The 23950-nt window shown below is 41.9% G+C and overlaps 2 protein-coding genes across 2 annotated transcripts in view; one reads left to right on the plus strand and one right to left on the minus strand.

The window, feature by feature from the left end:
• Positions 1-1894: 1894 nt before the first annotated feature.
• On the minus strand, positions 1895-12284 carry LOC133652719 (germ cell-specific gene 1-like protein). The gene is made up of 5 exons (XM_062051772.1): positions 11639-12284; positions 11475-11522; positions 11210-11362; positions 2334-2445; positions 1895-2270 (listed from the first exon to the last, which is right to left on the minus strand). The coding sequence occupies exons 1-5, from the start codon at positions 11940-11942 to the stop codon at positions 1895-1897; spliced, it is 993 nt and encodes a 330-aa protein (XP_061907756.1). The 5' UTR covers positions 11943-12284.
• Positions 12285-23118: 10834 nt separating this feature from the next.
• The window catches only part of LOC133652038 (S-modulin-like), an 8109-nt gene continuing 7277 nt past the window's right edge, over positions 23119-23950 (plus strand). The window contains exon 1 of the mRNA XM_062050358.1: positions 23119-23568. Coding sequence (XP_061906342.1) covers positions 23188-23568 — 381 coding nt within the window. The 5' untranslated portion in view covers positions 23119-23187. The remainder of the gene's footprint in view (positions 23569-23950) is intronic.

The following is a 23950-nucleotide window of genomic DNA, read 5'->3' on the forward strand; positions in this document are numbered from 1 at the left end:
CCACCTCCACCTAAGCAACAGCAACTGGATTTTAACAGAGGGATTGCTAGCCAGGACAACATTGATAGAGCCATTGCAGCATATGTGCTAGAAGACATGCAGGCTATTTCTACAGTGGAGTCACCCGCTTTCAGGCAGCTAATTAGCATGATATTGGCGTGAAATGGCAAATGGCACATGGACAGTGAGTACATAAAAATGGAAAGCGAGCCAAAGAAAACACTACAAACTCTGCCTCTGCTCATCATTCAGCACTGAAGGTACACACACTCTGTCAATTCTCTTATATACTCTTTCATTCTAGACTTATAGAGTGTTTGATTATCACATCACTCTAAATGTATAGACTATAAAGTTCACAAACATAAAGAGGGATCCTACTGGGACAGGCCAATCTTTTCCTTATCTCTAAATGCTCGACATAGGGAGGCCCGAAAATAATACGTTACAGTAATCAAGACGAGACGTAACGAATGCATGAATATTGATCATGGACAAAATGGAACGAATTTTAGCGATATTATGGAGATGAAAGAAGGCTGTTTTAGTAACACTCTTAATGTGTGACTCAAACGAGAGAGTTAGGTCGAAGATAATACCCAGATTTTTCACCAAGTTGCTTAGTACTATTGTTTTATTGTTTTATTGTCAAATTTCAATGTGGGTTCCTTAAACAAGTGCCTGAGTCGAGCTTAAACCTCGTCCCTTGATAGCTCTGGCTTTTAGCTCGGTAGCTAGCGCACTAGTGTTTCTGAGACCTGGGCAGAAAGCAAGGACGTTCCCAACACTTGACAACACGATGTGGTTATTCCAAATCTTACAGAAACAAAATGACTGTTTTGAACTTAGAATCTTTTCGTCTGCACAAAAAACACAGCATTTTCCGGACTATATATGCTGCAACCACTAAATTTTAGAAGAAAAAAATATTTTCCATATGTAAGCCGCACCTGACTATAAGCCGCAGATATATACGTTGTGAAATGAGTTATTTACACAGAAATATTCTGTAAATGTTTATTTAAATACCTTAATTGTTTCCAAACGATGTCTGTAACAGGGCAGTAAAACGACTGATCAAACAAAACAGAAGCCGTCATTCGTGGACCCGCTAGCTGCGGAAGCTAGCTCCCCATTCAGCTAAACAGACTCAATAACTCCACGGTGACGTTTTGGTGAATTCACTGAGGAACTTGTGAAACTGAAACAATACAAAAAGAATGCTATTGCAAGTTGATAATACTAACACAGACACTCGTAACTATTATAGTTTTTAAGGTATTAAGGTTTTATGGTTCCGAACAACATATGCAACCCAGCAATTGCGGTTTTTCGATTTTTTTAATTTGATATTATCATGATTAGCGTTAATCGTTACATACGTGCACCTACAGGTTACTTGAATAATCCTTTCAAGACCAGACCAATAGGTCACAATATTATCATGTGTTGAGGCGCTGATCCCTTCTGTTTGAGCTTCAGTGTTAGCATAAACAGAAGACACACACACACACACACACGCACACACACACACACACACACACACACACACACACACACACACACACACACACACACACACACACACACACACACACACACACACACACACACACACACAATGCAATAATATAAGAGGCACCATGTTGTCCTCTGTGTCAGCAGAAATGACATGTCCTGTCACATGACTCCCCGCTCGTCCATACGTCCACGCGGCTAAGTGTCAAAGGTCACGTGGTCAAAGAAGCAGCTTAGTGTCAAAACGCCGCTTAGCATATCACATGACCACGTGGAAGATTTGATGAGATGCATGTTGTGTCAAAGCCGAGCGTGTTACATTATTTCCACCACACACACACATACACACATAAAAAAAATTCCGTTATTAGATTTTTCAATCCCACAGTCGAGTGGGTGGAGGGAAATGGGTCCAGGATGTGTTGCAGTGGACCACAGGGTCAAAGGTCACCCTTCTATTTTTAGCAATACGCCTCTCCTTGCGGCTCGGTGGCGTGGTCCATTTCCAGCACGTAGGCGGTCCCCGTGGGCGGCTTGTGCCGTTGGCGGGGGGCAGCTCCAGCGGGGCCTCGGCGTCGGCCGTCACGTACCACATGTGATCGGGGAGGTCCAGCTCCATCAGCTTCTGCTTGATCAGCAGGCTCTTCTCAATGTTCCGCCTCTTGAACTTGAACTCGATGATGGTCTTGGTGTAGCGGTTCAGCGCCGTGACCGCCGAGCCCATGCAGGTGCCGAAAGACCCCCACGCTAGGCTGGGAGGAGGAAGTCACAGTTTGTGATGGCCGACGCACATTGTTCATGAATATGCTTCTTACGCGTAAGACCAGCTGTAGTCCCAGGTTTTGGGTCTCCAGTCTTCTGGACCCATGGCCACGGCCAGCTGGAAGATGGTGGTGAACATCATGTGGGCCACCATCCCACAAAGGCCTGCAGGCACGTTCAAAGACGTTGTAGTCCCAGCACAACATAAAACACCAATTTTAAGACATGTTGAAATATTTTTGAGTCCTAGCAAACATAAAACACCACTTTTAAGTCATGTTTAAAGACTTTTTAATCCCAGCACAAAATAAAACACCAATTTTAAGTTATGTTCAAAGACTTTTTGGTCCCAGCACAACATAAAACACCACTTTATGTCTTTTTAGTCCCAGCATAACATAAAACACCACTTTTAAGACATGTTGAACTACTTTTTAGTCCTAGCAAACATAAAACCCCACTTTTAAGTCGTGTTTAAAGACGTTTTTAATCCCAGCACTACATAAAACACCACTTTTTAAGACATGTTTAAATACTTTTTAGTACTAGCAAACATAAAACACCACTTTTTAAGACACGTTTAAAGACATTTTCGTCCTAGCAAACATAAAACGCCACTTTTAAGTCATGTTTAAAGACTTTTTAGTCCTAGCACAAACAAATCATCACTTTTAAGTCATGTTCAAATACTCTTTAGTACCAGCACAACATAAAACACCATTTTTAAAACATGTTCAAAGACTTTTTAGTACCAACGCAACATAAAACACCACTTTTAAGACATGTTCAAAGACTTTTTAGTCCTAGCAAACATAAAATACCACTTTTAAGACATGTTCAAAGACTTTTTAGTCCCAGCAACAAAAAAAAACATCCCCTCTAAGACATGTTCAAATACTTTTTAGTCCCAGCACAACATAAAATATCCCTTTTAGGTCATGTTTAAATACTTTTTAGTCTCAGCACAAAATAAAACACCACATTTAAGTCATCTTCAAATACTTTTTTGTCCCAGCACAAAATAAAACACCACTTTTTAAAACATGTTTAAAGACTTTTTAGTCCGAGCACAACTTAAAACACCACTTTTTAAGACATGTTCAAAGACTTTTTAGTCCCAGCACAACATAAAACACCACTTTTTAAGACATATTCAAATACGTTTTAGTCTTTGCAAACATAAAACAGCATCAAATACTTTAATCAGCTATTATTTTAACTTTTTATAATTTTTTAACATTCTGTTTCTATCCAAATGAAAGTACCATAACAATGATGGCTGCTGTAAGAAAAGCTTACAAATCAGGTGTTTGTATCCTAGTAGTACTTTGCTCCAAATAAAAGTGAACAAGAGAATACAATCCTGCAAGTAATTTGTTTGTTTGGATGGATCATATTTATATTCAGATTGAATAATATCACAGTGCTCCATCTCTCAGCCCCTTTGGACTTTCTGCATCCTTTCGTCCTGCACTCAGAATCCTGCAGATTTACTGGGGATTAACTCCCAACAACGGTGTGTGTGTGTGTGTTTGCGCGTGTGTGTCTGTGCAATTGTGTGTTTGTGCATGCAAATGTGTGTGTGTGTGTGTGTGTTTTGTGTGCGTGTGAGTGCGTTTGTGTCTGTGCATCAATGTGTGTGTGTGTGTGTGTGCGTGCGTGCCTGTGTGTGTGTGTGTGTGTGTGTGTGTGTGTGTGTGTGTGTGTGTGTGTGTGTGTGTGTGTGTGTGTGTGTGTGTGTGTGTGTGTGCATGTGCGTGTGTGCGTGTGATTAGGTCCTTTGGGCAGGTCTTGGTCAGGGCCCAAAAGCTGCCTGCCTCCAATCGGATTATTGCACAAACGAGCAGGAAAATCCTCAGTCAACCAGTGTAGACCACCCACTAACCTGCTGATAACTAGTCTAACTAGTCCTCTCGATGCACCACACTGACCTCATATTAGACCTGAGATTATACTCACGATGGCCGCGCCCTGTTTGGCTGCGGCTGCAGAGGCTAGTGGTAGTAATGGACCTTTTTTGGCAAATATATCAGTCAATTCTGTAAATTTCAAAGTTAACTTCCAGCGTAGTCACTCCATAACAACAACGACATGGACTACAGGGAGGAGGTGAAACATCTGGTTGACTGGTGCAGAACCAACAACCCGGTCCTGAACGTCGACAAGACCAAGGAGATCATCGTCGACTTCAGGAAGCACCAGTCCAACCACACTCCACTCTTCATCAACGGCACAGCGGTGGGGATGGTAAGCAGCACCAAGTTCCTGGGGGTGCAGGTAAATGACAATATAACCTGGTCCCTACACACCGGAGCTCTTGTAAAAAGAGCTCAGCAGCGCATGCACTTTTTGCGTGGGATGAAAAGAGCACAGCTCCCTCCCCCCATTCTCAGCACATTCTACAGAGGCACTATAGAGAGCCTGCTGACCAACTGCATCTCTGTCTGGACTGGAGCCTGCAGTGCCTCAGACTGGAAGTCTCTGCAGAGAGTGGTGAGGACGGCGGAAAAGATCATCAGGACTCCTCTTCCTCCTATCCAGGAGATCCCAAAAAGCCGCTGCCTGACCAGGGCTCAGAAAATCTGTAGAGACTCCTCCCACCCCCACCATGGACTGTTTTCACTGCTGGACTCTAGAAAAAGGTTCCGCAGCCTCCGTAGCAGAACCTCCAGCTTCTGTAACAGCTTCTTCCCTTAGGCCGTAAGACTCTTGAACGCATCAAAATAATTCCCTCAATTACCCCCAAAAAGGATGAACTCGCTGGAATATAAAGACAATATAACATACATCCATAAACGTGGATGCATATGCAAAAGTGCAATATATTTATCTCTACAGTAATCTATTTATTTATATCTGCACCGTATTGCTCTTTTATCCTGCACTACAACAAGCTAATGCAACGGAATTTCGTTCTTATCTGTACTGTAAAGTTAAAATTTGAATGACAATAAAAGGAAGTCTAAGTCTAACTCTCTAAGTCTAATAACTAGTCATCTTAATGCACCGCACTGACCCACTAATAATTACTCCAACTAGTCCTCTTGATGTGCCACACCTACCTGATATTGAGTCTTACTAGTCATTTTGATGCGCTGCACTGACCTACTGATAACTAATGTAACTAGTCATTTTGATGTGCCACATTGACCTGCTGATAACTAGTCTAACTATTCCCCTTGATGCAACACAGTGACTTGCTGATAACTAATTAAACTTGTCCTCTTAAAGCGCAACACAGATCTGCTGATGACTAGTATAACCAGTTTTTTGATGGACCACACTGACGTGCTGATAACTAATCCAAATAGTCCTTTTGATGCGCCATACTGACCTGCTGATAACTAGTCTAATTAGTCCTCTTAAATTGCCACACTGACCTGCTGATAACTAGTCTAACTAGTCCTCTTGAAGCACCACAATGACCTATGGATAAAAATAGTAACGAGTTCCCAATTGATGTGCCACATCAACCGACTGATAACTAGTCTAACTAGTCATTTTGATGCGCCACACTGACCTACTGATAACGAATGTAACTAGTCTTTATGATGTGCCACACTGACCTGCGTATAACTATTCTAAACAGTCCTCTAAAAGCGCCACACTGACTTACTGATAACTAATCTAACTGGTCCCGTTTATGTGCCACATTAACCTGCTGAAAACTAGTCTAAGTAGTCATTTTGATGCGCCCCATCGACCTAGTCCAACTAGTCATTTTAATGTGTCGCACTAACCTGCTGATAACTAATGTAACTAATCATCTTGAAACACCACACTCACCTGCTGATAACTAACCTTACTAGTCCTCTTAAATCTCCACACTGACCTGCTGACAACTACACCAACTAGTACCCTTGATGCGCCTTGATGACCTGCTGATAACTCGTCTAACTAGTCATTTTGATGTGACACACTGACCTACTGATAACTAATCTAACTAGTCACTTTGATGTGCCACACTGACCTACTGATAACTAATCTAACTAGTCATTTTGATGTGCCACACTGACCTACTGATAACTAATCTAACTAGTCATTTTGATGTGGCACACTGACCTACTGATAACTAGTCTAACTAGTCATTTAGATGTGCCACATTTACCGACTGATAACTAGTCCAACTAGTCATTTTAATGTGCCGCACTAACCTGCTGATAACTAATCTAACTAAGGCGCTGAGTAGTGTGGCACTAGATAGTCATTTTGATGCACCATATTGACCTGCAGCTAACTAGTTTAACTAATAATTTTAAAGCACCACATTGACCTGCTGATAACTAATCTAAGTAGAGATTTTGATGCACCATACTGACCTCTTGATAACTAGTTTAACTAATCATTTTAAAGCACCACACTGACCTGCTGATAACTACTCAAACTAATACCCTTGATGTTCCACACTTACCTGCTGATAACTAATCTACAGTATATAGTCCTCTTAAAGCGCCACACTGACCTACTGATAACTGATGTAACTAGTCATTTTGATGCGCCCTACTGACCTGCGAAAAACTAGTCTAAACAGTCTTCTTAAAGTACCACACTGACCTACCCATAACTAGTCTAACCAGTCCTTATAAAAGTGCCACAGTGACCTGCTGATCTTCTTCTGGCTCTCAGCCAAGGCAGACACATTCCCTCCATGTGTCCTGCTTGTTTCCTTGTCTTGTCTTGTCCTAACTTTCTAAGAGCCTCTTTTGCAAAATCTGAAACATGGATTAGACAAAGTGGTCTCTCAAGGAAGTTGACAACATCTTCTGGATGAGAAGCTCAGGTCCTGGGGAACCTGCCTAGATACATTTTGCTGCTGGATACATGAGGGACTCGTGGGAGATTTGGAGAGTTACTGACCTGCTTATAACTAGTTTAACTACTCATCGTGATGCACCACACTGACCTGCTAATTACTAGTCAGACTAGTTCTCTTGATGCACTCATTTTATGATAACTAGTCTAATTAGTCCACTTAATGCATCATACTGACCAGCTGACAACTAGTCTGACTAGTTATATTGATGCTCCATACTGACCAGCTGACAACTGGTCTAGTTTTCTTAATGACATTATGACAACTAGTCTGACCAGTTTTCTTGATGCACCATACTGACCAGCTGACAACTAGTCTAACTAGTTTTCTTAATGCACCATATTGACTTTATGACAACTAGTCTAACTACTTTTCTAATACACCATACTGACATTATGACAATTAGTCCGACTAGTTTTTTAATGCACCAAACTGACATTATGACAACTAGTCTGACCAGTTTTCTTGATGCACCATACTGACCAGCTGACAACTAGTATAACTAGTTTTGTTAATGCACCATACTGACTTTATGACAACTAGTTTAACTAATTTTCTAATACGCCATACTGACATTATGACAACTAGTTTAACTAATTTTCTAATACACCAACTTGTTTCTTAATACACCATACTGACATTATAACTAGTCTGACTAGTCCTCATCATGCACCACACTGACATTATGATAACAAGTCTGACTAGTTTTTGAGCTGCACCATACTGACCAGCTGACAACCAGTCTAACTAGTTTTCATAATGTGCCATACTGACTTTAGGACAACTAGTCAAACTAGTTTTCTTAATAGACAATACTGACATTTTGATAGCTAGTCTGACTAGTCCTCATCATGCACCACACTGACATGACAACTAGTCTGACCAGTTTTCTTGATGCACCATACTGACCAGCTGACAACTAGTCTAACTAGTTTTCTTAATGCGCCATACTGACTTTATGACAACTAGTTTAACACATTTTCTAATACACCATACTGACATTATGACAATTAGTCTGACTAGTTTTTTAATGCACCAAACTGACATTATGACAATTAGTCTGACTAGTTTTTTAATGCACCAAATTGACATTATGACAACTAATCTGACTAGTTTTTGTGATGCACCATACTGACCAGCTGACAACCAGTCTAACTAGTTTTCTTAATGTGCCATACTGACTTTAGGACAACTAGTCGAACTAGTTTTCTTAATAGACAATACTGACATTTTGATAACTAGTCCTTATCCTGCACCACACTGACATGACAACTCGTATGACCAGTTTTCTTGATGCACCATACTGACCAGCTGACAACTAGTCTAACTCGTTTTCTTAATGCACCATATTGACTTTATGACAACTAATCCAACTTGTTTTCTTAATACACCACACTGACATTATGATAACTAGCCTGACTACTCCTCTTCATGCACCACACCGACAGTATGATAACTAGTTTGACTATTCCTCTTGATGCACCACACTGATATTATGATAAGTAGTTTGACTGGTCTTGATGCACAGCACTCACCTGATAACCAAGAGTGTCCTGATCAAACGTTTTCACTTCTGATATGATACTGATAATAAAGCTTTGAGTATTTGCCGATACTGATGTTATTCTGAAACGATATCAGCAGGAATCATCCATACTTGAATTATTCAGTAGTGTGGGATGTTAGAAAAGGTCCGACCAAGTGAAATGAGTCAAACAGAGAACAATGGTAGTCATGGAAAACACTAACCTATTTATCATGAGCTGTCTGGAATGGATTTATACTGTCTTTAAGTTGAAGTGGAGTGGTAATTGTTTTTGGCGACACCTATTACTCACAATTAGCCACTAGGGTAAACTCATGAACATCTGAATGATGCGGACACGTTTGTTACTGGATACTTGGTATGATATCAAATCAATGTACAAGATCAATATCTATATGTAGTCCTCTTAAAGCGCCACACTGACCTACTGATAACTACTCCAACTTGCACGCTTGATGTGCCATACTGACTTGCTGATAACTAGTCTAATTAGTCCCCCTAAAGCGCCACACTGACCAACGAATAACTAATATAACTAGTCATTTTAAAGAACCACACTTACCTTCTGATAACTAGTCCAACTAGTCCTCTTTAAGCGCCACATTTACCTGTGATAACTACTATAACTAGTCCTCTTAAAGCACCACACTGACCAGTGGATAAATATACTAACTAGTTCCCAATTGATGTGGCACATTGACCAACTGATAACTAGTATAAGTAGTCCTCTTAAAGCGCCACACTGACCAGTGGATAAATATACTAACTAGTTCCCATTTGATGTGGCACATCGACCGACTGATAACGAGTCTAACTAGTCCTTTCGATGTGCCACACTGACCTACTGATAACTAATCTAACTAGTCATTTTGATGCGCCACACTGACCTGTGTATACCTAGTCTAAACAGTCCTCTAAAAGTGCCAAACTGACCTACTGATAACTAATCTAGCTAGTCCTTTTGATGTGCCACATTGACCCGCTGATAGCTTGTCTAACTAGTCATTTTAATGCACCACACCAACCTATTGAATACCAGTACTTTTGATGCACCACATCGACTGACTCATAACTAATCAAATTAGTCCTTTTGATGTGCCACACTGACGTACTGATAACTAATCTAACTAGTCCTTTTGATGTGCCACATTGACCTGCTAATAACTCGTCTAACTAGTCATTTTAATGCACCACACCAACCTATTGACAACTAGTCTAACTAGTACTTTTGAAGCACCACATTAACCGACTCATAACTAGTCTAACTAGTATTTTGATATGCCACACTGACCTACTGATAACAAATCTACCTATTCCTTTTGATGTGCCACTTTGATTTGCTGATAACTCGTATAACTAGTAATTTTATTGCACCACACCAACCAATTAATAACTAGTCTAACTAGTCATTTTGATGTGCTGCATCGGTAACTAGTCTAACTAGTAATGTTGATGTGCCACATTGACCTGATAACTAATGTAACTAGTAATTTTGATGCGTCACACTTACCTGCTGATAACTAATCTAACTAATATTGTTAAATATCTTAAATATTGGATGGGGACGCCCCTTACTGATAACTAATCCAACTAGTCCTCTTACTGCACCACACCAACCTATTGACAACTAATCTAACTAGTCCCTTTGATGCGCCACACTGACCTGCTGATAAGTAGTCTACCTAGCCATTTTGATGTGCCACACTTACCTGCTGATAACTAATCCAAGTAGTCTTCCTAAATATCTGAAATATCGGGTGGGCACACCCCTACTGATAACTAATCCAACTAGTCCTCTTAATGCATCACACCAACATGTGGATAACTAGTCTAACTAGTAATTTTGATGCACCACATCGACCAACCGATAACTAGTCTAACTAGTAATTTTGATGCGCCACACTGACCTCCTGATAACTAATCTAACTAGTCCTTATGATGTGGCACACTGACCCGCGTATAACTAGTCTAATCAGTCCTCTAAAAGCGCCACACTGACCTGCTGATAACTAATATAGTAGTCTTCTTAAATATCGGATGGGGACACCCATACTGATAACGAGTCTAACTAGTCCTCTTGATGCTGATACTGCTAGTTTTACTCCGGTCTTCCTCAGTGACATTGTTTGCACTTGCACTACTTCACTGGGTGTAAGTGGTTAGTACTTTTACGCGGCATAAGTACTTCGAGTACATCTGAAGTCCATCAGAGGTGGCCACCTGCTCAGTGGCTTTGTGGTTAGAGTGTCTGCCCTGAGATTGGTAGGTTGTGAGTTCAAACCCCGGCCGAGTCATACCAAAGACTATAAAAATGGGAACCATTACCTCCCTGCTTGGCACTCAGCATCAACGGTTGGAATTGGGGGTTAAATCACCAAAAATTATTCCCGGGCACGGCCCCCGCTGCTGCTCACTGCTCCCCTCACATCCCAGGGGGTGATCAAGGGTGATGGGTCAAATGCAGAGGATAATTTCACCACACCTAGTGTGTGTGTGGGACAATCATTGGTACTTTAACTTTGAACTTTAATACTCAGTACGAAAACAATCTTCCAGCTCCAGGCGCTTACCTGACAGCGCGGTGCACATGGCGGCGAAGGCACTCAGCTTCAGTTTGTTCATCACGCTGAAGCAGGGGCACTGTTCCAGGATCATGAGGGCGCCGCCCGCAAACAGCAGGGCCAGGTACAAGGTCTCGGCCACGATGCAGAGCCACAGCACACCTGCGAGGTGCACGTCACAAAAAGCAAAAGCCTCTTTAGCCACGGTCTCCGTGGGTCAAGGTGTGTCGCAGGGAACCACCTGACAAGGTGTGTGCATGGAACGGCAACTGACCTCGCTCGTGTTCAGGTGCGATCTCCGAGAAGTCACGACAGTCGAAGCCTGGCGTCACATAACATTCCATCGTCAACGTTTTTTACAGCGAGCATGTCATTACCAGGAGGCTAAATGTCATTCCTGGCTGTGCAAGACCGAGGCGGACACGTTCCCTCTCTTACCGTTCATGTCTGCGGCCTGCTCGCAGGAGAAGAAGATCCCGGTGTGGAACTTCTTGAGCAGGAATTTCTCCTCGCCGGTCTCGAAGATGTACTGCACCAGGCGGCTGTCGTTGATGTTGGAGCTGTTGAAGCGGATGCAGAAGAACTGCTTGACCTGGATGGGCGGCCCCGTGCAGAAGGGCTTGGCCACCTTCCTGGTGCCCTCGCACCAGTGGCTGGTGCACACGGCCGACAGGGCGAACACAAATGCCATAAAGTTGAGGGTGAGCGCCAGCGAAGCCCGCCGTCCGCGCTCCAGCCTCATGGTCCAGGCCGGAACCGACTAATCCCGGCTTTTGACGCGCAGCCACCGTCTTTCGCCTGCCGGCAGATGCGTCAAATCTTCATAATCTGGTTGGCGAGGAGGCTCCTTGGCCGTGAAGAAAGCTGCTTCCTTTAGGGGGTCATCCCCACTCTTCCCGCTGGCGCCGCACAATGACCACTCTTTCTGCTTCTGGCCATCGCTCCTCCCCTCGCCAGTCTTTGCCGCCATATCGCCCGCCACAAATGGCAAATTACGACAGACCGGCGTTGGGCATATTCTAAAAAGAACAGATTAGAGATTATAATCCTCAACAAGGTTCTTACTCCCCGCCTGCCCGCTGCAGCCGCAACATCAACTGTGGTCACGTGACAACATCAATAGGATTATTGCCCATAATACCTGTACATAGTGTGTACTTTGTCTTTGTCCCTTTGGCCCTTCAACTTTATTGTCGTCTCTTTGGACCAGGAGTGTCCAAACTTTTTCCACTGAGGGCCGCACACTGAACACTTTTATGTGTATCTATGTGTGTGTATATATGTATATACACATATACATATGTATATACACATATACATTTACACATATATATATATATATATATATATATATATATATATATATATATATATATATATATATATATATATATATATATATATATATATATATATATATACACACATTATATATACACACATTGTGTATATATATATATATATATATATATATATATATATATATATATATATATATATATATATATATATATATATATATATTCTGCCGCTTGTCCCTTTCGGGGTCGCGGGGGATGCTGGAGCTTATCTCAGCTGCATTCGGGGGAAAGGCGGTGTACACCCTGGACAAGTCGCCACCTCATCGTAGGGCCAACACAGATAGACAGACGACATTCACACTCACGTTCACACACAAGGGCCAATTTAGTGTCCATCCATATATATATATATATATATAGATATATATATATATATAGGTCACAGTGTATATATATTTATATATATATATATATAAATATATATACACTGTGACCTCATACATACAGTTCAATGAGGCGCGCATCATTCCAACGCGCACCAGGGTTTGTTATAACAACGACAAGCCCTGGTTCACACCCAAGCTCCGACAGCTGCGCAAGAAGAAGGAGGCTGCGTGGAGAAGCGGGGACCGAAGCACATACAGAGAAGCGAAGTACCACTTCAACAGGGAAGTGGAGAAAGCTAAATCTGTGTAATCTAACCGTCTACAGGAACAGTTCCGCTCCAATGATTCTGTGGCAGTTTGGAGAGGTCTAAGGGCCCTTACGAACTATAAGCCCAAAACCCCCCAGCCCCTGAATGACCGGACTCTCGCTCAGGGCCTCAACACACATTACTGTCGTCATGAACGGCCTTCAGCTCATCAAAGCCATGCTCCCCCCACCATCACCCTCCCCACCAATGCCAGCACTTCATTAAAGGAGTTAGAGGACTTAAAGGACTCCAAGGACATCACAGGACTCCAAAAACATCATAGGACTGTAAAGGCCCTCTCCATCAAAGAAGAGGATGTACGCCGGCAGTTCTTGAAGCTGAATACGCGGAAGGCCCCCGGGCCGGATGGTGTCTCCCCCTCCACTCTCAGACACTGTGCGGACCAGCTGGCTCCTGTCTTCACTGACATTTTTAACACCTCTCTGGAGCTATGCCATGTGCTGTCCTGCTTTAAGACCTCCACCATTGTCCCTGTCCCCAAGAAAGCACGGATCACAGGACTAAATGACTACAGGCCGGTCGCGCTGACGTCTGTGGTCATGAAGTCCTTTGAGCGCTTGGTCCTGCCCCACCTCAAAGACATCACCGCCCCCCTCCTGGACCCACGGCAGTTCGCCTACAGAGCCAACAGGTCTGTGGATGATGCAGTGAACCTGGCCCTCCACTTCATCCTGGAGCATCTGGACTCCCCAGGAACCTACACTAGGATCCTGTGTGTGGACTTCAGCTCTGCCTTCAACACCATCCTCCCTGGACTGCTACGAGACAAGCTCTACCAGCTCAGCGTGCCCGACTCCCTCTGCAGTTGGATCAATGACTTCCTGACAGACCGAAGACAGCACGTGCGGCTGGGGAAGATTGTCTCGGACCGTCGAACCACAAACACTGGTACTCCTCAGGGCTGTGTACTCTCCCCCTGGCTCTTCTCCCTGTATACAAACTGCTGCACCTCCAGTCACCAATCCGTAAAACTGCTCAAATTTGCGGATGACACCACCCTCATCGGGCTCATCTCGAATGGCGATGAGTCCGCCTACAGGAGAGAGGCGGACCGGCTGACGTCCTGGTGCAGCCTCAATAACCTGGAGCTGAACGCCCAGAAAACAGTGGAGATGATCATGGACTTCAGGAAAGTCACAGCCCCACCATCCCCCCTCACCCTGATTGACTCTCCCACCCCCGTCCCCATTGTGGACTCCTTCCGTTTCTTGGGCACCACCATCACCCAGGACCTCAAGTGGGAGCCGACCATCGGCTCCCTCATCAAGAAGGCCCAGCAGAGGATGTACTTCCTGCGGCAGCTGAGGAAACTTAAGGTGCCGACCGCGATGCTGGTGCAGTTTTACTCAGCCATCATAGAGTCCATCCTGACCTCCTCCATCACAGTGTGGTTCCCCGGCGCCACAGTCCAGGATAAGAATAGACTGCGGCGCATCGTACGTGCTGCTGAGAAGGTGATTGGCTGCAAGCTCCCATCCCTCCATGACTTGTTCTCCTCCAGGACCAGGAGGCGTGTGGGTCGGATCACAGCTGACTCTTCTCACCCTGGACACACACTATTCTCCCCTCTCCCCTCAGGCAGGAGACTACGCTCCATCCAGACCCACACCTCCCGCCACCTGAACAGTTTTTTCCCCTCGGCCATAAGGCAAATGAACAATAACTCCTAACAGCAGCTCCTTGAATTCCTTGAATTCCTTCTAAGTCTATCTGATACCTCAGTTACAGCTCTTTTTATTACCAAATATGTGTTATATGTGTTTTATGTTGCACGATTGCATAAAGAAAAATTCCTAGTTTGTGAACCCGTTGTCAAACAATGGCAAAACTATTCTGATTCTGATTCTGATTCTGATATATATATATATATATATATATATATATATATATATATATATATATATATATATATATATATATATATATATATATATATATATATATATGTGTGTGTATATATATATATATATATATATATATATATATATATATATATATTATATATATATATATATATATATACATATATATATATATATATATATATATATATATATATATATATATATATATATATATACACATATACATATATATATATATATATATATATATATATATATATATATATATATATATATATATATATATATATATATATATATATATATATATATATATATATATATATATATATCTAAGGTCGGGTCGCGGGGGCAGCAGCCTAAGCAGGGAAGCCCAGACTTTCCTCTCCCCAGCCACTTCGTCCAGCTCTTCCCGGGGGATCTCGAGGCGTTCCCAGGCCAGCCGGGAGACATAGTCTTCCCAACGTGTCCTGGGTCTTCCCCGTGGCCTCCTACCGGTCGGACGTGCATCCTGACCAGATGCCCGAACCACCTCATCTGGCTCCTCTCGATGTGGAGGAGCAGTGGCTTTACTTTGAGCTCCCCCCGGATGGCAGAGCTTCTCACCCTATTTCTAAGGGAGAGCCCCAACACCCGGCGGAGGAAACTTATTTTGGCCGCTTGTACCCGTGATCTTGTCCTTTCGGTCATAACCCAAAGCTCATGACCATAGCTGAAGATGGAAACGTAGATCGACCGGTAAATTGAGAGCTTTGCCTTCCGGCTCAGCTCCTTCTTCACCACAACGGATCAATACAGCGTCCGTATTACTGAAGACGCCGCACCGATCCGCCTGTCGATCTCACGATCCACTCTTCCCTCATTCGTGAACAAGAGTCCGAGGTACTTGAACTCCTCCACTTGGGGCAGGACCTCCTCCCCAACCCGGAGATGGCAGTCCACCCTATATATATATATATATATATATATATATATATATATATATATATATATATATATATATATATATATATATATATATATATATACACTGTATATATACACACACACGTACGTTACAACACCCTTACCGATGTGTTTGATGTAATTTGGCATACTAATTTTGATGTGGCTGGATGTCAACAAGACCGCGTCAAACACACAGCAAGTTCAATGCAGGAAGTAACGTTTTACTAATGAAAGCAAGAAACAGCACCACACTAAATAAACCTACTATTGAATAGGAAGAGGCAACATCACACAGTAAACAACGTGTAGGCTAAGTACACACACACATACACACACTTCTACTACCACTACAAGGTAATAATGAATTCCAAATCAATGATTACACGTCACTTGGCAACAGGCACCGCCTTTTAAAGGAACACACTTACTCACTCAACTCTCATGAAACGTCTCTCAACTGCTAATGCCAGATGTTTGAAGTTTTTTTGTTTTACTTTTTTTATGTAACGTATACATTATACTGAACAAAAAAAATAAAAAAATAAAAATAATATATATATATATATATATATATATATATATATATATATATATATATATATATATATATATATATATATATATATATATATATATATATATATATATACACACACATACACACACTATACTGCCAAAAGTATTTGGCCACCTGCCTTGACTCACATATGAACTTGAAGTGCCATCCCTGGGAAGGCTGTCCACAAGATTTTCGAACATTCTTCCAAAAGCGCATTGGTGAGGTCACACACTGATGTTGGTCGAGAAAGCCGGACTCTCAGTCTCCATTCTAATTCATCCCAAAGGTGTTCTATTAGGTTCAGGTCAGGACTCTGTGTAGGCCAGTCAAGTTCATCCACACCAGACTCTGTCATCCATGTCTTTATGGACCTTGCTTTGTGCACTGGTGCACAGTCATGTTGGAAGAAGAAGGGGCCCGCTCCAAACTGTTCCCACAAGGTTGGGAGCATGGAATTGTCCAAAATGTTTTGGTATCCTGGAGCATTCAAAGTTCCTTTCACTGGAACTAAGGGGCCAAGCCCAACTCCTGAAAAACAACCTCACACTATAATTCCTCCTCCACCAAATTTCACACTCGGCACAATGCAGTCCGAAATGTACCGTTCTCCTGGCAACCTCCAAACCCAGATTTTTCCATCAGATTGCCAAATGGAAAAGCATGATTCATCACTCAAGAGAACACGTCTCCACTCCTCAGGAGTCCAGTGGCAACATGCTTTACACCACTGCATCCGACGCTTCGCATTGGACTTGGTGATGTATGGCTTAGATGCAGCTGCTCCGCCATGGAAACCCATTCCATGAAGCTCTTTGCGTGCTGTACGTGGGCTAATTGGAAGGTCACATGAAGTTTGGATCTCTGTAGCAACTGACTGTGCAGAAAGTCGGTGACCTCTTTGCACTATGCGCTTCAGCATCCGCTGACCCCTCTCTGTCAGTTTACGTGGCCTACCACTTCATGGCTGAGTTGCTGTTGTTCCCAAACTCTTCCATTTTCTTATAATAAAGCTGACAGTTGACTTTGGAATATTTAGGAGCAAAGACATTTCACAACTGGATTTTCTGCACAGGTGGCATCCTATGACAGTTCCACGCTGGAAATCACTGAGAGTGGTCCATTCTTTCACAAATGTTTGTAGAAACAGTCTCCATGCCTAAGTGCTTGATTTTATACACCTGTGGCCGGGCCAAGTGATTAGGACACCTGATTCTCATCATTTGATTGGGTGGCCAAATACTTCTGGCGATTTAGTATATATATATATATATATATATATATATATATATATATATATATATATATATATATATATATATATATATATATATATATTATTCAACATTCAACACTTCAGGTCTATCCGTTGTTATAAAGTATCGTTTAAATGTTTTTTGCACTTTTTGTCAAAGAAAAGCTTTTTTTGTTTTTTTTAGAGCAAAAACAAAATGTGCATTTTTTTCCCCCCAAAAAACAATTAAAAGTGTAATATTTGATGTGAAGTAATAAGATCCAACCAAAAGGGCCACACTCCTTAAAATGTTAAAAATAACTTGTAATTATTCTTATTTTTAACTTTCAAGACTTAAATCTCTTGATCATCTTCAGATATAACCATTGATTATAAGTTTTATGTTTTGTTTGTTTTGCTGTATGCCATTTTTGTCAAAGAAAACTTAATTTTTTTATTGCAAAAACACAACATATGCAATATTTACCTCAAATAATATTTCAAATCGGAATAATTCAAAACAACATTGATTTTGATTCATTATTATTTTTGAGCAATGACAGTTTAAAAAAAATCCAACAAAAAGGGCCCCATTCATTAAAATGTTAAAAATAACTTACTTTTTGTCAGAAAATTTGTATTTAAATTATCAAAAAACTTTCCATTCTGAGTTCCCAATGAACAGACAAGAAGCTGACTCTGCTGCACCAAGCCAAACGCTTGGAAGATTCCGCTGTGTACGATAGAAACAGACGGGAGGGGTCATCCATTGTCCTCAAAAACCTGCCAAAGCTGAATCTACGACAAGCCCAAGCCCGAGGGATCTTCTTCTTTTGTCTTCTCATGTGACCGAAAACAAGGACTGTTTACATACTACCCAATCCTGTTGAGAAAAGTGTTGTTGCTTAAACATTGAACATCTAAATAAAAGAGAAGACGAAAACCTTCTTCGTCAGAGCGTGGTGCAGGACTGTTGAGAAAGTACAGTGGCCATGTCTCTCCTCAATATTGAGTCCAAATTTAATTCTGTCTCTGTTTGATTCTTTGTCTCTTGTCTGTTTAATAGATGTCATCAGTGTTTGAACCTGACACTTTTTTTTTTTTAAACTTTCAACACTTAAATCTCTTGATCATCTTCAGATATATCCGTTGATTATAAGTTTTTATGATTGTTTTATGTTTTGTTTCTTTTGTTTTATGCCATTTTTGTCAAAGAAAACTTTCTTTTTTTATGGCAAACACTCACAAATGCAACATTTCCCCCAAATAAGATTTCAAAGTGGAATATTTGATGTGAAGTAATTGGAGCCTTGAATAGGTCAATAATTCAAAACAACATTGATTTTGATTCATTATTATTTTTTGAGCAATGACAGTTCAGACTGCATGGCAGCTTTGTGTTATTAGAGTCAACATTGCAACTTTTTCTCATTACATTTCACCTGTATGCACTTTGATTCCACTTTTTTATGTTTTTTTAATTAGTTTTTTATGTTGTTTTTCCTTTTAGTAATATTTTATAGTATTTTTTAAATGGATCGCATCTGCTTTGGACAAAACTACAAATGATGAGTCCTGCAGGGACACTCATGGACTTTTATTTCTATTTGATAAGTAAGAAGACAAAGTAATCTTCCTGCTTTGTTACGTCACGGAATTACTTGTCCACCTGCCAAATGCCCCCCGGGGAGGATGAGCATTGTGTGCGCCGGGACAAAAAGAGCTCCTGAATGTAATGAGGTTATGTCAAAGTCCCCGAGGACATTTTTAAAGATTAAATTAATCTGGTTTGGTGAAAGTAGGCATGCAGGATGAACACGCAGGATTACGCCGCGGAGGCCAAAACACAATCTGAAAGAGGCGTTCACGTTTATTACCTTGCTGCGGTCAAAGGAGCAGCGAGAGCTGAGCACAACATGAAACCATGACGACCAAAAAACACTTGGGGTCTAATCTACTAAAATCCAAATAGCAGGCGTTAAGCAGCGTATGCAAAATATAAAATTGTGTGTACTATGTGCAGTGTTCGGAAAATTACTTTTAAAAAGTAATTGATAATATTTACTCATTACTTTCACAAAAAAGTATGTGAATTACTAACGGAATTGCTCTTAAATAAATGTTCTTAATTAAAAAAAAATATAAACACAACACTTTTGGTTTTGCTCCCATTTTTCATGAGTTGAATTCAAAGATTTAAAACTTTTACTATATACATAAAAGACTGATTCCTTTTAAATATTGTTCACAAATCGGTCTAAATCTGTGTTAGTGAGCATTTATTCTTTGCCAAAATAATCTATCTCACCTCACAGGTGTGGCATATAAAGATGCTGATTAAACAGCATGATTATTGCACAGGTGTGCCTTAGGCTGCCCACAATAAAAGACCACTCTGAAATGTGCAGTTTTATCACACAACACGATGCCACAGATGTCGCAAGTTTTGAGGGAGCGTGCAAGAATGTCCACCAGAGCTGTTGCCCGTGAATTGAATGTCCATTTCTCTACCATAAGCTGTCTCCAAAGGCGTTTCAGAGAATTTGGCAGTACATCCAACCGGCCTCACAACCGCAGACCACGTGTAACCACACCAGCTCAGGACCTCCACATCCAGCTTTTGCATCTCCATGATCGTCCGAGACCAGCCACCCAGACAGCTGCTGCAACAATCGGTTTCATACCGACAGCCATCAGACTGTATAATGCATATGTTCCTTGACTGCACTTAAATGTAGAGTATATGTAGAATATATTCATATTATTTATATATTATATAATATATATATAATATGTTATACTGTATATATTATATTATTTATTATTATTCTTGTCTATTGTGAGCGAACTGTGGTGCTGAATTTCCCCCAGGGATCAATAAAGTACTTTCTATTCTATTCTATTCTATAACCAAAGAATTTCTGCATAAGCTGTGAAAAACCGTCTCAGGGAAGTTCATCTGCATGCTCGTCGTCCTAATCGGGTTCTCCACCTGACTGCAGTTCATCATCCTAACCGACTTGAGTGGGCAAATGCTCACATTCGATGGTGTCTGGGGTTCTCTTCACTGATGAATCCCAGTTTTCACTGTTTAAGGCAGGTGGTAGACAGTGTGTGTGGCGTCGTGTGGGAGAGTGGTTTGCTGTTGTCGATGTTGTGAATGCATTTGATTGATGGCCTTTTGAATACCGTGACCACATCCTGAGGCTCATTGTTGTACCATTCACCTCATGTTGCAGCATGACAATGACCATGTTGCAAGAATCTGTACACAATTCCTGGAAGTTGAAACCATCTCAGTTCTTGCATGGCCAGCATACTCACCGGACATGTCACCCATTGAGCATGTTTGGGAGGCTGTGGATCGGCGTATACGACAACGTGTTTCACTTCCTGCCAATATCCAGCAACTTGGCACAGCCATTAAAGAGAAGTGGACCAACATTCCACAGGCCTCAATCCACAACCTGATCAACTCTATGCCAAGGAGATGTGTTGCACTGTGTGGTCACACCAGATACTGACTGCTTTTCTGACCCCCCCAGTCCCCCAATAAAGCAAACCTGCTCATTTCAGAGTGGCCTTTTATTGTGGGCAGTTTAAGGCAAGCCTGTGCAATAATCATGTTGTTTAATCAGCATCTTGATATGCCACACCTGATGGATTATCTTGGCAAAGAAGAAATGCTCACTAACACAGATTTAGACAGATTTGTGAAAATATTTGAGAGAAATACGTGTTTATGTGTATATAGTAAAAGTTTTACATCTTTGAACTCTTAACTAAGAAAATAAGAGCATAGACAGGAAATAACAGATAGAAAAATACAACCTGCATGTCCTGTGCAGTATGAAGAATTGTATCATAAAAACTTGCATGCGATGTATAAATGGGTACCCAATTCTGCAAGAACTGTATACTTATAGGTACCAACTGAATTCTGTCGCTACTACCAGGTAGTGATTCGCATGAAATCAAACCGTTTCATGTTTTGTTTGCCATATTTTTTTGCATGTGACCTTATGCTCAGCTGCAGACTCAAACACTTGGCGGGAAAACAAGCGTATTCACAGCAAACTGCCTCAAAGTAATGTTGCAATTTCCAATGACAGCAAAGCACGTATGCCTGATAGAAAACACTTAAAAGTAATGCACTACTTTTTAAAAAGGGCTAGCTCGATGCTAATTTACATTGGCTATGCTGTACACCTGCTACTGATTAGCATTGGTAATTTTACATTTAGCAAAAATTACATGTTCGTTACAATCAAACAGCTGGTGTGTAATAAGTTCACTACTTACAGTATAAACGCTTTGTAGGACTCAACAAAAGATTAGGTACATTCCACTCAATGGCAAAGACTACGGATAAACTGAAATGAAGGCATACTTGCAAATGACAAGTGTAAGAAAACTGAACATAACAACTGGACAGCACATGTATTATTAGTATTATTAATATTATTACTAAAACCAATTAAGCAAACAAATGGAGCAATATAAATACCAATAAAACTATTGATAATGAATAATAATAACAATAATCATGTCTATTATCAACAATACAATTGTTCAAAATACAACAATACATATATGTAATGTAAACTTGAATTACAAAAGAAAGCAGATAAATGGAGGGGAAGAAAGAGAAGTGAACTGTATTAACCTTGTAGATTGTTATAGTAACAATAGGTTATTTGTGATATTTCTAAACCACTAATGTAAGGTGGGTGAAGTGCCTTGCCCAAGGACACAACAGCAGTCTGAACCACCAACCTTCGATCTGCCCTACCTCTTGAGCCACTGCAGGGATGTAAGGACGTTTTTTTGTTGCCATGGAAACCTGTCCATCCGTATGGAGGTGTTCACTAGATAACTTCCCTTCTTCTGGTCTCTGTGGAAACCGAGTGTCCATCGAGAAGTGTTGGTTCAGGACCAGACCTGTTGCTGATGTTCAACGTGTTAAAAGACATCCATCCATCCATTCATCCATCTTCTTCTGCTTATCCAAAGTCGCGTCGCGGGAGCAGCAGCCTAAGCACAGAAGCCCAGACTTCCCTCTCCCCAGCTACTTGGTCCAGCTCTTCCCGGAAGGTCCCGAGGTGTGGGTCTTCCCCGTGGTCTTACACCGGTCGGAGGTGCCCAGGGAGGAGTTGAAAGACATCCAAAGTTGTAAAGATCTCACTGCTGGTGGTTCTTCTTCTGACGCTGCAAGTTGTCTTTACACCGGACGTGTTTAATCCTCTTCTTAGGTGTCATAGCGCAGTGACGTGGTCATCTTCTAAATCTGCTACAGAGCCGTCTGGATGATCATAATCTCCTCTGCTGCTGCGCTGAACACAGCCAAGAAGAAGAAGAAGAAGAAGGAATGGGGAACACAAAGAGCAGCACGTTGTCCAAGGAGCTCCTGGAGGAGCTGAAGTCCAACACCAAGTACTCTGAGGCCGAGCTGTGCAGCTGGTACCAGTCTTTCCTGAAGGAATGTCCCGGTGGAAAGATCAGCAAGGAGCAGTTTGAGGGCATCTACGCCAGCTTCTTCCCCAACGCTGACCCCAGCGCCTACGCCAGACACGTCTTCAGGAGCTTCGACACCAACGCCGACGGCACCCTGGACTTCAAGGAGTACATCGTGGCGCTGCACCTGACCTCGGGCGGTCGGACCCTGCAGAAGCTGGAGTGGGCCTTCGCCCTTTACGACGTGGACGGCAACGGGACCATCAGCAAGAGCGAAATCCTGGAGATTGTCAGGGTAAGAACGTCTTTTTGGCCTGGCTAATGCGTTGATGACTTCCTTCCTGTAAAACACGGGCGCATGCCACAGAACTAACCACGCCCACATGCACAAAAGCCAAAGAAAAAGCTTGATTGAAGACAAAAAGGGCTGTGTGCCATTGGGTGTTGGTCAAAAGTCACGTGACGTTGCTGCAACCCTCGTCACACAGGTGGTGCAAAATGTGCTTGGTGCCAGCGGCGCGCGCCGCTCCCGACCTGACCACTCGTTTAAAGGCTTGATCTCACCGCCTTGAGGGCGAGGCTTGTAATTGAGGGGCGAGGGAGACGCAGCAGCCGCCCAAAGAACTAAACCCTCTACTCATAAATGTGTGGGTGTATATATATATATATGTATATAT

The sequence above is a fragment of the Entelurus aequoreus genome, linkage group LG06 (genome assembly GCF_033978785.1).
Source record: "Entelurus aequoreus isolate RoL-2023_Sb linkage group LG06, RoL_Eaeq_v1.1, whole genome shotgun sequence".
Lineage (NCBI taxonomy): Eukaryota > Metazoa > Chordata > Actinopteri > Syngnathiformes > Syngnathidae > Entelurus > Entelurus aequoreus.